The sequence below is a fragment of the Buteo buteo genome, chromosome 2 (assembly GCF_964188355.1).
Source record: "Buteo buteo chromosome 2, bButBut1.hap1.1, whole genome shotgun sequence".
NCBI lineage: Eukaryota > Metazoa > Chordata > Aves > Accipitriformes > Accipitridae > Buteo > Buteo buteo.
The window spans coordinates 45,626,451-45,640,416 of record NC_134172.1 but is presented as its reverse complement, the minus strand read 5'-3'; the positions used below and the strand labels follow the sequence as shown (position 1 = coordinate 45,640,416).

The 13,966-nt window shown below is 41.5% G+C and overlaps 1 protein-coding gene across 8 annotated transcripts in view; it reads right to left on the bottom strand.

The window, feature by feature from the left end:
* The window catches only part of RBMS3 (RNA binding motif single stranded interacting protein 3), a 724,940-nt gene that overhangs the window by 157,013 nt on the left and 553,961 nt on the right, over positions 1 to 13,966 (bottom strand). For all 8 annotated transcript variants that reach the window (XM_075052929.1, XM_075052943.1, XM_075052937.1 and 5 more), the window contains one exon: positions 44 to 201. In XM_075052929.1, coding sequence (XP_074909030.1) covers positions 44 to 201 — 158 coding nt within the window. The remainder of the gene's footprint in view (positions 1 to 43; positions 202 to 13,966) is intronic.

The following is a 13,966-nucleotide window of genomic DNA, read 5'->3' as shown; positions in this document are numbered from 1 at the left end:
AGCCAAAAAATGTGTGTGAATCAAAAAAGAGTAAAGGTTTCACCTGGCAAAGCCGACTCCTCTGCTGACTCCATTAGCATCTCTTAATATTCTGGTGGAAATGACATGTCCAAAGGGTTTCAGCATGTTCTCCAGTTCCTGCTCATCCATGGAAACGGGTAAATTTGAGATGTATAGATTTGTGGGATCTTGCTCTTGTTGCTATGACAAAATAAGAGAAATATCCTCAGTTAGGCTTAGCACAATAGAATAGCTTATGGCTCATACAATGGGGGCTACTCAAAATAGGACCAAGCCAAGAATTTATAGCTGCATTACAAGCAAAGCTGGGCAATCTGTTCATGACAACAACATGTTTGCCAAATTTCTGCAAAGTCTCATGCATGTGCTTAATTCTGTGCGTGACTGCTCTTACTGAACTCAGTGACACTACTTACTTACAGAAAATTACTCTCATGCACAAGCGTTCTTGGGTTTGTGTCCTAATTTAGCAAACAGATTGTGAAGAAAACATGAGTTCCACAAATGTGCTCACTGTTAACGTAAATAAAGAAAGAAAACTCAACACATGTTTTAAGCAGATGTGCTTTCCAGCCTGCAGAATTCCCATTCAACCTGTTCATCATGAGCAAGGTTGGTTGAAAACACAGAACACTTTCCATAGTATCTTTTCCATTTTTTTTTCCCCATCAGAAATGTCTTGGTTGATAATGTGCAACAAGACCTAACTGGGCGGGGGGGAGTTCTGCAGTTCAGTCTAAGGTCCTGGTGAGATAGGTCACATGTTTATTCTCAGACTGAATTAAAATATCTTATAAAATAAAGCCTGAAGTATGAATAATTGAGAAAACAAATTTGAAGACATCTTTCTTGTTCTATGTTGGATTTTTAGGCTAAAGTTTCTGTTTCGGAAACCATTCCAACTTCTATTCTTGCTTGCCGAACTACTGCACAGAAACTTGAAAGAGGCATAGATGTCGTACGTAACATAAGTATATTAAAGCAGTAAATAAAAACCTTGTCTACAGAGAACCAGGTCTTGATTATATTAAATCAATTTGGTTAAGTCCTTGCAAATTTTCATGGCTCTGGTTCCATTTTCATTGATACAAGCTTTACATAATATCTGATCACCTGTTAGTACAAGCCTGATTGGGATCAGGCATGACTACATAATTTTAGCTAATGCTTAAAAACCAAAAGCATAAGACACAATCTTTATGCTGTGCAGTAGACCAGACAATACCTTCCCTGACAGTCTTCTGAGAGGTTTTTGGATTGTTTTTCATTACATGTTTTAATGGGCAGAATTAATTTGTACTTGTTCAACACTGAGATTTATGACAATAGTGTTACCCTTTTTGCTGTGAGGTGTCCTAAAACCAGATTCAGAATCTTGCAGCAGCACCACAACCTTACACTGAAGAAATTACATACAATACTGCAGCCATCTGCCCTGGTTTAACTAAACTAGTTTCAAATTACACCCCATTAAAATCAGTGCAGATGTGTCTTGTCAAACACAAAGAATCACATGTCCTATTTCTAGAAGATGTATGAAGACAGGACAGAACCAAGATGTCTGTTCCATCACTGCCTTGCACATTCAAGGCCTCAAAAATGGAAGCAGAAATCGTTTCAAGTTGTGATTCACACACCCAATCTTTGCAGGGACAAGAATGACTAAGCAAAGTCTAGCATAGCTAAATACCAGAATCAGAAGCCAAAGAAAGTTTTCAGCTTCTCTTACCCCAGGGTCAAGGGAAATTTTAGCCCGTTTGGATGAGAAGAAAAGCTGAAAATGGATACCCCAAATGGTCCAAAGTCAGGAGGCATGTAATACTGTTTTACTGCATAATTTGGATTCTGACCTAAGAGCTGCAAACACTTGCCTTTGGACATACTGCTTAATGACCATTGCATTCTAGCTTTACATCTCCAGACCCATTACCCCCATGAAACAACACACTACCAGGCAGGCTGAATTCCCCACTATTTTACAAAATGGAAATAAAAGAACTAAGTGGGCACATCTTCAAGTTTGCTGTCCATAAAAACATACCCAGTTATTACCACGCCTTATAGTAAGGGGCAGAGGAGAGGAAAACCACACACACACAAACAGCAAACTTACTGCAAATTGAACTGAAGTTATAAACCCCAAATCTAGAAAAAAATTCCTTCCCTTTCCGGTCATCTTTCCCTGCAGTCATCTTCCTTTCTTTCACTTCAATTTATATTCACACAGATCTGAAAACTAGTTCCTCTCCAATAGCCAAAAATATTAGTGAAGGGTCAGAACTGGTACAGTATCGACAACGTGAGGAAAATCATGCAAACAGTCCTGGAGGGAAGGTAGGCAAGAAAAGAGAGGAATATGAGCTTCAGATCACACTTTTAGCTTTGGGAAAAACAAACAAACAAAACCCCCAAGCATTTTCTTTCCCTCTTTTTTTTTTCCCCCCACATTTTTCTCCTTTTCTGTGTGCAAATTATTTAAGTTTTATTGCTGTTACTTTTTTTTCCCCACACACAGGCCACAGAAAAAAAAGAAAGATACAGCAGTTAGGAAGCATCTTCATTGTTACCAAATACTTTGAAAATGTGAGCAATGGAGGCAGTTAAAGCAGAAGCATTACAGAAGCAAATTGAAGTAGAAAGGTTTGCAATTCCAATAGGCACAGTTTTTCAGAAATAATCACATTGTTATGCAAACCTCTACCCAGTGATTGGTTAAGGACTTTGATTAATCAACCAATCGGTGCTCAGGGACTGACGTCCCTTATTGATATTTAGTAAAAATATGCAGATGAGATCCCCATAGCCAAAGCACAGACTAACATGAAAGAAAGCAGGGTTATGCATCAGTAACTGCACAACAGCCTTTGCTTTCACTGAAGCAATTCAGTCCCTCAGAATATTAAAATGGGAACTTTCCTTTTGCCTACTTAGTTTTCAAGCTGGGGCAAACAAATAAAATAAATAAGAACCGCCGCCAATGTGTCTCACTTCTGCAGAAGGAACACATAAGCCTTTTAACTGTGTTAGAGATTAAATGCCGTTGTTTTAAATATCCGTGGAAAGTTTAGCTACACTCTGAGGATGAATTAAAGACTAGCAGGCCACAGTCACTCTCTCACAAGGATTTACCAAGCCTATCTTTTATCAACATGATAAACAAGAGCTGCAAGCAGAGAGAGACAGATGAGGCTGCTTACAATACCTCCACAACACAACAGTGTTTTCTAAGAAAGGAAAAAAAATTCCACATTATTTTTCCTTACTATACAAATATAACATTTAGAGAAATACCCCTTTCCTTTACAGAGAAATATCACCCCACAGATGCCACATCTTACACCACAAACTGAAACAAGATGAAATGCCTTCCCAGTGACAAAGCCTGGAGTTGAGCGGGCTTTACAGGAGCGGTGCGGAGCCCAGCTGCCCTGCCACCGCACACCCAGACCCCACAGCCACCCACCCTCACAAGCCCCTGTTTCTCAGGCTCGCCCCCCGCCCCCAGCCTCTGGCACTGGGGCCCCTCATGCTCTTTTTCGGCTGCACAGAGATCCCCTCTGCAACGTGGAGGTGCTGATACATGTTCCTTGTTCTGCCTGAGCCTTTTCATCCCAGATTCCCCAAGCTCCTGTGTGACATACTCGCTTCCCCGGCCCTGTGTAACTGCCGAGCTTTTCAGTGTGAAAGGCAGGTGACCTGCTGTTCAAAATGTGCCTATTTGTTGACAAGATGAGCCTAACCAGAACCATAAGTCCAAGCACTCCACGAACTACTAGCCTTTCATAGTCCTAGCTAGTTGACAGTCAGGTTTCTGCCTTCAGTGAAGGATCACATCCCAAGGTTGCAAGACTGGTGGCAATGGTGGCATCTGGATCCATACAGTGTGGCCCAGGCTCCCTTTGGTTCATTTAATTCTTCCTATGGCTTTTCGCTAGGCATTAAAAAATGCTGCTTCCCACCTTGGGATGCTAAAATCCCATTTATTATTGTGCCCAGTCCCAAACTGGACTGACTGACCAGTTATCAGCGAGAGAGCTGAAAGTCAACCGTGTGATACAGTCACTTCAGAACGGCATTTTCCCCTTATGCCCCCAATTCTTTGGACAGGAACAGATGGGGTGGGGGGAGTGGGGGGGCAAAAGCCACACGCTCCCCACAAACACTTCCAACAGCGCCATGCCTTGGACGTCCCACAGCTGCCGACTTAGAGCCACCGCAGCGGGGCCCCCTGCCAAGCAGAGCCCCGCCGTTGCTGCCTGGGCTTTGCAGTCCCTGTCCCGCTTTCCCCCTCCGGACCACACCAGAGACACCAGGCTCGTCTCACATCACAGGGGAACGATACACCTGTTGACACAATATTCCCAAAGCATAGTGGCCTCTGAGGTTTAATCCCCCCCATGTGAAAGGGCCCCCCAGGGGGACCAGGGCTGGCCACTGCAGGCAGCTGCCGCCCTGGGGGGCTCAGAGGAGGAGGGGGCTGCCGGGAGCGGCGGAGGGCTCACCGCAGTGCGGCAGCACGGCTCCTCTGTCTTTCCCAGACCGCGTGTGCCAAACACGGCTAATTAATGGGTACAAGACCAGGCCAAGTTGCTCCTTCTCGGAGGGAGCGGGAAGGCAGCTGTGGAGCCTGCTGTGTGTGCCAGCTGCAAAAGCATCATGCTCAAGGCATGCAAACTTGCAAGCGCGGTCTCAAGGCACCGTCAAAAGCCTGCTCCTGGCTGTCCTCGCTGAAGTTCATTTTACCCAAGATCTCCCATTTGACAGCGCAAGGAGGGTCACATTTTCCACGTACAGCTTGCACTTGCACCGCAGCCCCAGAGAAACAGGAGTGAACTCATGCAGACAGCCCCAACCCTCTGAAATCCTGACACAGCCTCACACCCTAGTCTGAGCTCATTCTGGGGTCCTGGTGGGTGCCAGTCTGCGTGGGTGCACAGAGTGCCACAGAATGGGCCAACAACAACAACAAAAAAGAAATTAAGCCAATTGAAGCTCCTCTCCAGACAAGTGCAGGGCTTTTTGCAACTGCCTTTGCTCCAAGACAGCCTGTTTCACCAGCGTCGTAGCTCAAATACCTCAGTTGCTCTGGACTGCGGGCTCCAGGGGCATTAGCTGCATGCATACATTGTAGTTAGGCCATTCTGGCTGGGGGGTGTACGTAATAGGCACTCCCAAACTGGTCAAAACCACAGCTAGGAAGGTTTAAAATTGTGAATACTGCAAACTAACAGTAGGTCAAAACCAAGTTTTCGATTAGCTCAGAGCATTTCCAGCATTCAGCAGCAGGCGTCCTGCTGTGGAAGTTCAGCAGTCAGGAGCAGTTGTACCGGGGAAACAGCCAGAAGTTTTGTCACTGCCTTTTAGCAAGAACTGGGCCAGTCACTCAGCTCTCAAGGCCTGTGCCAAGGAGGCAAAAGAAATTTATAATGCAGAGGATTTGAAACACACTACACCAACAGCATTTGAAACAGATAAAACGCAGCAGAGGGTGTGCTGCAACTCAAAGTTTGCCATTTGCTTTGCTGGACCCTCCCAGCCACTTTTGAAAGACAAGGCAATGCTCAGATGGGATTTTCCCTCCCATCTTGAGATAATCTTTGGAAGCAATTCATGAAAAGCTGAAAGAACAATTCCTGCTGGTGCGAGAAGAGGCTGAGCCTCTTTACATGGTACACTTAGTAATGCATTCTTTAAAGACACATGTGGAGGGAGGGGTGGGCAGGTTTTGGCTATGTTATTTTTTCCCCAAAAGGAACTCAAACCTCCTGTAAACTCAGTAGGGCTGGAAACTGAGTGTGTTTGGTTTATCTGGGAACCCTATGTACCAAGTCTTTTTATTCAACCTAAATAATTTCTCTTTAGAGCAGTTTGCTCTAGGAAGCTAAGCACTGATTATTAGTTCAAATGATTCCTTTTTCCATCTTCCAAACTTATTCTGGGAATATAACTTTGTGTGTGGATCGATACGAGATTCTGAACTCCTTTTAAAGATCTAATCGATATTTATATTAATAGATCATAAGCTTTTCTTGTCTTTCATAAATTGAGACTTCATCATATTAACATTGACACAGGTCAATATTACAGCTCACCTTTAGAAGCGTGCTCCTGTTTTTCTGAACATTTTAGACCTAGGTTCAAATCACCCTGAATTAGTATTTTCCCCAAACTAGTTCATCTCTGCCTAATGGTCACTGCCCAGATCTTCAGGCTATGTATGCAACTTCTTTTCTTCTTTAAAGATCTGGGTTGGACTTCTGTCTCTCCTCAATATAAAAATAGTTATGCTTTTTACAGAAAAAGCCATTTATGTGGAACCATTTATATGAAACCAGATCATTTATACAGAAACATTTATATGCCATTTCATAAATTTTCCAGCGTTGGTTAGTATTTTGAAAGTTGTATGGTAGCATCAGTCTCATCTTTGGTTTATTAGATTATTTCTAAACTGGATTCTATACAAGCCACTGAGCTTAAATGAAATTTAGAGGAAGCATGTAATACTTTCTCTCAGCAGATTCACATTCAATATCTCTTCTTGTTGTTTTATTATTTAATATTTACTTTTTTAGTACTGCAGATCATAAGAACTTTCCAGGACATCTGAAACAGGCATTCATTTGAAATCTGATTTGATATGCATTTGATTGGATTTGCACACCGAAAATCTGAATTAAAAGATCCGCCCCCCCCAATTTTCTATTGTTTCTCCATTTATCCCTAATGCTTTTTCACATTAATGTGGCATATTTTTGCACAGATGTAAAAGATGCCTGGTTTTCAGACAGAGTAAGCTGCTGAATATATAATTCAGGTGTTTACCTTCAGATCTAATACCTAATGTCTGCAAGTAACATTTGGAGAGGTTCTCTCTTCACTGACCTATCCAAGCATGGCAGGATGCTCCTAACGTAGTTATCACAGTTCGATAGGATGAATATGGGCTGGTGGAGTGAAAGTTAAAAGAAAGTCACCCCAAACTCCACCACCTCCTGGTATCAGAGAAGCGATGGCAGAAAACCCTTTTCCTCCTTCCCAGTGGGGGCAGGAAGGAGGGGTTCTGTGCAGTGGTTGGGGACTGGGATCTTGCCTGCGTACGTCTGTGTGGTGCCTTTTGAATCAATGAAGATACACTAATTTGAATTAAGTGATAGTAGCTCTGTTTTCAATGATTTTTCACATAACCGTTTCTTTTATAAAAAGAAGGAACAAAGAAACCCACATGAAACACTTGCTATAGCAATGGTCCAGATCGTACAGCCTTTCAGAATTGTTAATGACACATTTTGAGCCATCATTGCAGTAACATGAGGTGAACAGAATGAATCAAGTGCAGCTGCCAGGGTTTCCTTGGACTTTTTACTGGCTTATTTGCTTCCCTTTGTGTGGGCACCGTTTTAACAGTGTAGACAGCTAAATCAATGGCCAGTTAACTATTGATCCCTGGCTGGTTTCACTCTCTTGTTGAGCAGCACACCGAAAGGCTTACAAGACTGTACAGAAAGCCTGAACTTTACATGGATTTTATTAGTGCACTAAGTACCGATAATCCAACAGATACAGCAGAAGGAAACCGGTACAAGTGATGCTGGCCGCCTTGTCAAGAGTCATTCCAAAGCTCTTTGCAGCAGGCACTGCTGGAAGCACTAGCTATCTCCTCAAACAGGACTGTGTCTAAACACTGAAGGTTTCACAGGGAAAGTACTGAAGAGCAGAGGACATTGGGGTATTCAAAAAGCTTATTTTGTCTTAGATACCTTCAAAAGAATCTCTGTTTTGTTTGATAGCCTTCCACAGGCTCCAATACATAAAGATTTAACATCCTGAGATGTTAAATCTCTCTTTCACCTTGATATGTCTACTTCACAGTAGTCATTATGCCTTTTTAGACTGAGTGCCGACTACATGTTTCATAAATTATCTTTCTTCTGTACCCAACCCTACCCGACTTTTACACTACAATGGTTCAAGATTTATTAGCAACATGGTTTTTCCGCAGCGCTGCAAGAGATTCGGCCTTAGCATAATTATGCAATTATTGTACAGCAATAATTAAGCCCAATCCATCAAACATAAATATAGCTAAAACTAAACCTGCAACAGGCATTTTCTGTATAAGCTTGACTGTCAACAAGTCACGTCAAAAACCTGTTAATGACAAGGACACTTTCTGAAAAGGCACAGTGGTTCTGCACATGAACACAGAAAACACTCCTAAGTGCTATTATGAAGAAAAGCATTTTTCCAATTATTTTCAAAAGTATTTTACTGTTATTTGCATAAGTAAATTTAAGCCCTTCTGAGCTTTATGACGACCCAAGAAAAGAACTCCCACCATGAGAAAATCCTTTGCCTGGGATCGTCTAATCAGAAAAGAGAGATGTGACTCAGGCACCCAGCCTTACTGTGCCATCAGTGAAACACTCTTTGCAGTTACTTCTTAAACAAGGCATAGGCTACAATCTGCTCTACCAAATTTTGTCAAAAAATTGCAACCAAGCAAATTCCTAAAAGCCATGACCTATGAAGAGAAGAAGAACAAAAGTATTGTAGGAAATTATTTGTCACAAATACCTGTAGCAGCTCCACAGTGGAGTATTATTTATAAGTACTGTTTTAATTAAAACCATGAACTTTAAAAAGAGTTCACAGTTTATATATGCCCAGGATTTCTTCTCACTGTGTAAACTATCAGAGTACTGTGCCGTGCTGTGTAAGCTGGACTCAGCTTTCTTTTAATTAAGTTTGTTCATGGACAGCACAGCATTTGCTAAAGCTAAATATTGCTGGAACCAAATTGTTATTGGTCTGTCCAGCGCAGAGCTGCTGCAGAACCTTCCATCATGCATTTCTGCCAATGGTGATTTGATTTGCCCTTCATCTTGTGTGACAAATATGGACTTGAGTTGCTATGGTTGCTGCCTTCAGAGCATTGTATAAGATACATGGTACCTCCTTTTATTTCCACAAAATACAATCATAGCCAGAACTATCACAGACTGATATAAAAACCTATTTTTCATACTTCTGCCATTACAAGGTGAGATGTTTAGAACTCCTTAGTTTTCCTAGAAACAAATTTCCACAGTTTCCAACTTGCAAAGTGCACTGCAGCCAAAAAGGCAGCTCCACCTCTGCAAAAATCATTGTGTCAGTCTAGCTTTGAAGGTGTTCGTTTGCCTCCATATTCTCTTCCACACTGTTTTAACAACAACTTTGCTATTTATATTGCTGTTAAATAAGAATCAATTAATTACTTCAGACTATCTGAAGGCTATATATAAGAATTTCTGAAAATACTACATAATCTTCTAGACATGAACCCTGAATTAGAAACTCACTGATGATCTCTGGAAGCAAAAGGCTGATTTGCCAGATAAGCTGCAACCTAAGTTGAACACTATTTATTTTGATTTGTCACCGACTGTGTCATAGTGAACTTAAGACAGTGTCCTATCGCACGTTAGACAATATTTTATCAAGTATGTTTATTTGCTTTATGCTATACTGGGTTAATGACATGCTGACTGATGTATATTTTCCAGAATTTTCCTACTGATATTTAGACAGGAGTCAAGTCCTTTGTCCCTGCACAGAGCCAATGAATCTTGCAATTTAACTCCTACTATTGGCATTCTCGCTGAATTGTGTTTTACATTATGCTGTCCAACAGCAAGGGTGCATTTGTACATGTGCATGTATATACTTACACAGACAGAGAAAGAAGAGGTCACAAAAGAGAATATTTGCTTTACAGAGGACATAGCATGAAATCAGGCCACAGTACAAACTTCCCATTATCAAGAATGGAGGAAAGAAAACTAATTTGAGCTAAAATGCTCTATGCACTAAATCAATAAAATTAAATTAACAGCTTAACTTAAAGTGCTCTTAAAAAAGTTCTTAGAAATATGCAGAAAAAACATCCCATTATCATGGATTCTGGTGATTATTTGGCATTTTGAAAAACATGATACACACAAATAGTAAGTATTTAATAGCACTGCTTACTTCAGTTCTTTAAAAAGGGTATGCAGTGCAGTGACACTAATTAGTTGAAATGCAACTTTTTTAATATGTTCAGTGTAAAAATGTCCAACTGTAATAATATCTGAAAAAGAAAATTACAATTATTTTTGCTCTACTTAAAATCATAAGACACCCAAACACCCAACATAACACAAAAAGTTTCAAGATGGGACTCAGACAATATAAAACTGTCAAGAATTCTACAGTACTCCTTTGCATAAGCTGAAATCTGGAAAGTTATCACAACAGATCCTGAAAACCTGGATTTGCGTACAAAGCAATGAAGATTCTAGAGTAAGTGGTTAAAATTATTACAGAATTTCTAGATCTTGCTTTTTTAGTCTACCTTTGTCAAGGTGGCAACTCTCAAGCCATGGTCTGGTGACTTCTGGAGCTGACTGGGCTGGGCTACTTTCTGATCTCAAAAGTTTCAAGCAGAATGTCTCTGTTCTCATGAAAGTAACACTGGACAAAAAGGATTACAAATGGTAGTGGAAATATATGGTTTTCTCCCTGATCTGTCTCAGGATACAATAATATCACTCACTCAGTGCAGACAGAATCTGGCATTGTAGGGGACAAACTTGGGTTCCTCAAACTGTAGAGATAAAGCATTTAGATCAACCTATGGATTAACCCCTCCTACATACTTCGTGAAGACTGTGCCAGGTGTTTGACCAGAGGTTGCACGTTGCTCCTCAAGCTCAGAAAAGGAAGCAAGGGGACTTTCTATATGATGGGAGGGGCAGGGCTTTGCTGTCTGATCTTCCAGTGGCCACAGGATGTCATAATGAAGCAGTAGAGGCACAAGTTACAGATGTTCTTGTGCATGTGTAACCAGTACTTGGCCAGGATAACTTTAGAACTTTCTCTCCACTATTTCTATCAGCTGTTCTCCCTAAGGACAGAGTATTTGCTCTATCATGGCCTGATCCTTCTCTAACTGAATTCTACAGCAAAATTTTCATTAGTCTTACTTGGCAGTATCAGGGTCTGTACTTGGAAAATATTTTCAGAACTATATTCAGATTAACAAAGATGCAAAAATCCAAGTAGATGCATCTCTTCCGATGATTATCATGTATTTATTGTTTGCCTTTAATATATCCTTTCAAAGCTTCCAGTAAAATGAAGACAATAGATTTGAAATGCTATATATGCACATGGGGTTAATATTATCAATGTTGCATCTATCTGTAGATCAACAGGAGCTTACGCATTTCTCTTCAGAAGCTTCTCTATGTTGGGGCTAAGTCAGAAAACTCAGATACCTTCATGTAAAATTCAAAGCCTTAGCATTTAACTGTCTACACTTGCACTGGAAAAAAGACTGTAGCTATTAATGGTAGTAAATTATCAGCACTGGGAAAGCATTAGAAGCTTTAAGAGGACTTTTTGGGACAGTATAATGCTTTTTAATATTTGACCTATTGACCCAAAGGCGAATTCAAGCAGCACACAGATCCCATGTGATTGCTTGTGAAGAAAACGGAACGCTTTCTTTTGTCATGTTTTACGTTACTTCCTATAAACCATAAATGAAGTCAGAATTTTCTTGTCTGGGAATTCCTGTTGGGATAAAGGTTGAGGTCTACTTAGCCTGAGTCCATACAAACTGCTAGAGAACAGTTATTCATCTTGATGCACATGCCAGAAATGGAAACCTACCAGTCCTTGAGGATGCATCAATTTTCAGGGAGTCTGGATTCTTTTAACTACTACAGAAACTTAAGAAAAAAATCTACATAGATACTGCTTAAGGAAAACAAAATCCACCATAAAACACAGCCTTGACAGTTTTATTTTGAGAGATCTGTATTTAACACAGACAAAAATACCATTCCCATTTAAGATCAGGCACAACTCACAAAACATACACTGCAGAAATACTTACACTTTTCCTAAATGCATCAGATATAAAAAGGCAACTAATTCATGTTTCACATGTGACAAGGGATGGTTATCACTCAGAAGTATGACAGACACTGCAATACCAAATTTTCCCTGTGTGTGGAATTCCTGGTGCTGAGTCAGCAAGTCCCAGCAGAGGGTTAGCAAAAATGCCTTGAAATACTCAATTTCCACCCTCACAGATGAAAATGAGGAAATATTATTAGTAAGTGAAGAAACTGAAAATTTGCTTTATTTGAAAAATAAGATATTAAAATAGAAAAAAAAGGCAGGGTTGAATCGCTGTGATTATCACTGCTGAATCCCCTTGCACAGAAGCAGCTGAGCTGTCTGTGCTCTCCTCAGCACCCATCAGAGCAAGTTGTGCTCCCTGTGATGAGATTACTCTGGTAAATGAAGTTGAGATTAGGGGCTAATGTCAGGAAAGCAACAAAAAAGGGTTAATGATGGGGCTAAAATCCTGCCTCTTTGCCAAATCAAGAAGGCATGGTCCCATGCTGTCCAGGCTGCAGTCTCAGCAGTGCTGGCATTGTCCCACCACAGTTTTGCTGCCAGAGAAGTCCACTGCCTCACAGCTGCAGTCAATGTCAAAAAGCAGAGCCTAGACAGCAGGTAGCCTGAAGGGGAGACTGGGAGGTGTGGGACCACCTCCCTCCCTGCCCTGGCCTCAGCTAACCTGGGGCTGTGATCAGCTCCAGGGGAGCATCAGAGTCTATGACTAATGAAGAAAAGCATGGCAATGACGTGAGCAAATCAATAACCCATGGTGGCCACTGGACAAGTAGCAGAAAAGGACACACTACATCGGTCTCCAGATGGACAACATCAGGAAGAGGGGCCAGGCATCTGTCATTCCTCATAGCCTGCTTGGGAGAGGGAGATGAGCAAAGCATCAAAACTTCCCTTCCCTGACACAAAAAAACCAGCACCTCTGGAGAAGAACGCATTATTTAAGGGTATATTATGCTTTGCGTAGGCAGCAAATAGGGATCTGCATGGCACAATGCATTTGCTAGATGTTTGGGGAAAGCTAGGGGAGAGTAGTAGACAGTCCTACAACTCCTACAATATTGAGGGAAAAATCAAGGATAGAGAGAACAGTAAGAGAAACATGGTTCTTCCCTTGCTGGTTGATGAGAGCAGAGAGGAGAGGGGATTTTATTGTGCTGTTCCATCTACAAAGAACATAGTCTCTGCACAAGATGTGGGGCAGCGAACCAGAAAGAAGTCTATGAACTCTCGTACTTCCCAAAACCAAGGAAAGTTGAGTTCTTCATGAGAGTTTTCCTACAAACCTTTCATTAGTTCCTTCCGCCTTTCATGTCAGCTAGAAGAATGGAGTTTTCTGAGCAGTGAATGCTGACTCAAGTTTTCCAAGCCAATGAATGTTTCGAGTTGCATATTCATACAGAAAAGACAAAGTCAACAATTTTCTGCAGAAGGAAGCAGAAAACCACTCTGAAATTAGAATAGGTATAGCAAGGTGGACAGCGTTGCCAGTTCTATCCACCTACTAAGGATCAAGACAGAGCTATAAAGCAAATTTTGTTGGGCCATGAGAAGCCATAACCTGGTCCTACTGTGGAGAGAGAAAAAAATTTCCCTCTGCTCAGGAAACTGATGTGAAACGGCACAGGTGCTGTTCTTGTGGCAGAAACAAAGAGCTTCAAGAAGACTGCTAAGCAAAGATGTCTGGCATTTGAAATGAAATAACGGACACAGTTGTCTGCAGTCAGCTGGTGTGATGCAGCAGAACTAGGGTGGCTGGACAGGAGCTCTGCAGCATAGGGCTATTCACAGGGCAGCTCAGAGGTGTTGCTGCATGAAGGGTGCCTACCTGCAAAAGCTCATGCAGTTCAGCTCCTTTGTAACCAAGAGACCTGGAGGCAAACTGTACAGAAACGGCACAAGATGATATGAGAGCACAGTACAGAAGAGATTGAAAGATACTACAAGTTAAAATCCAGGACAGAGCACAATGCTTCAACCCGAGTACACATGA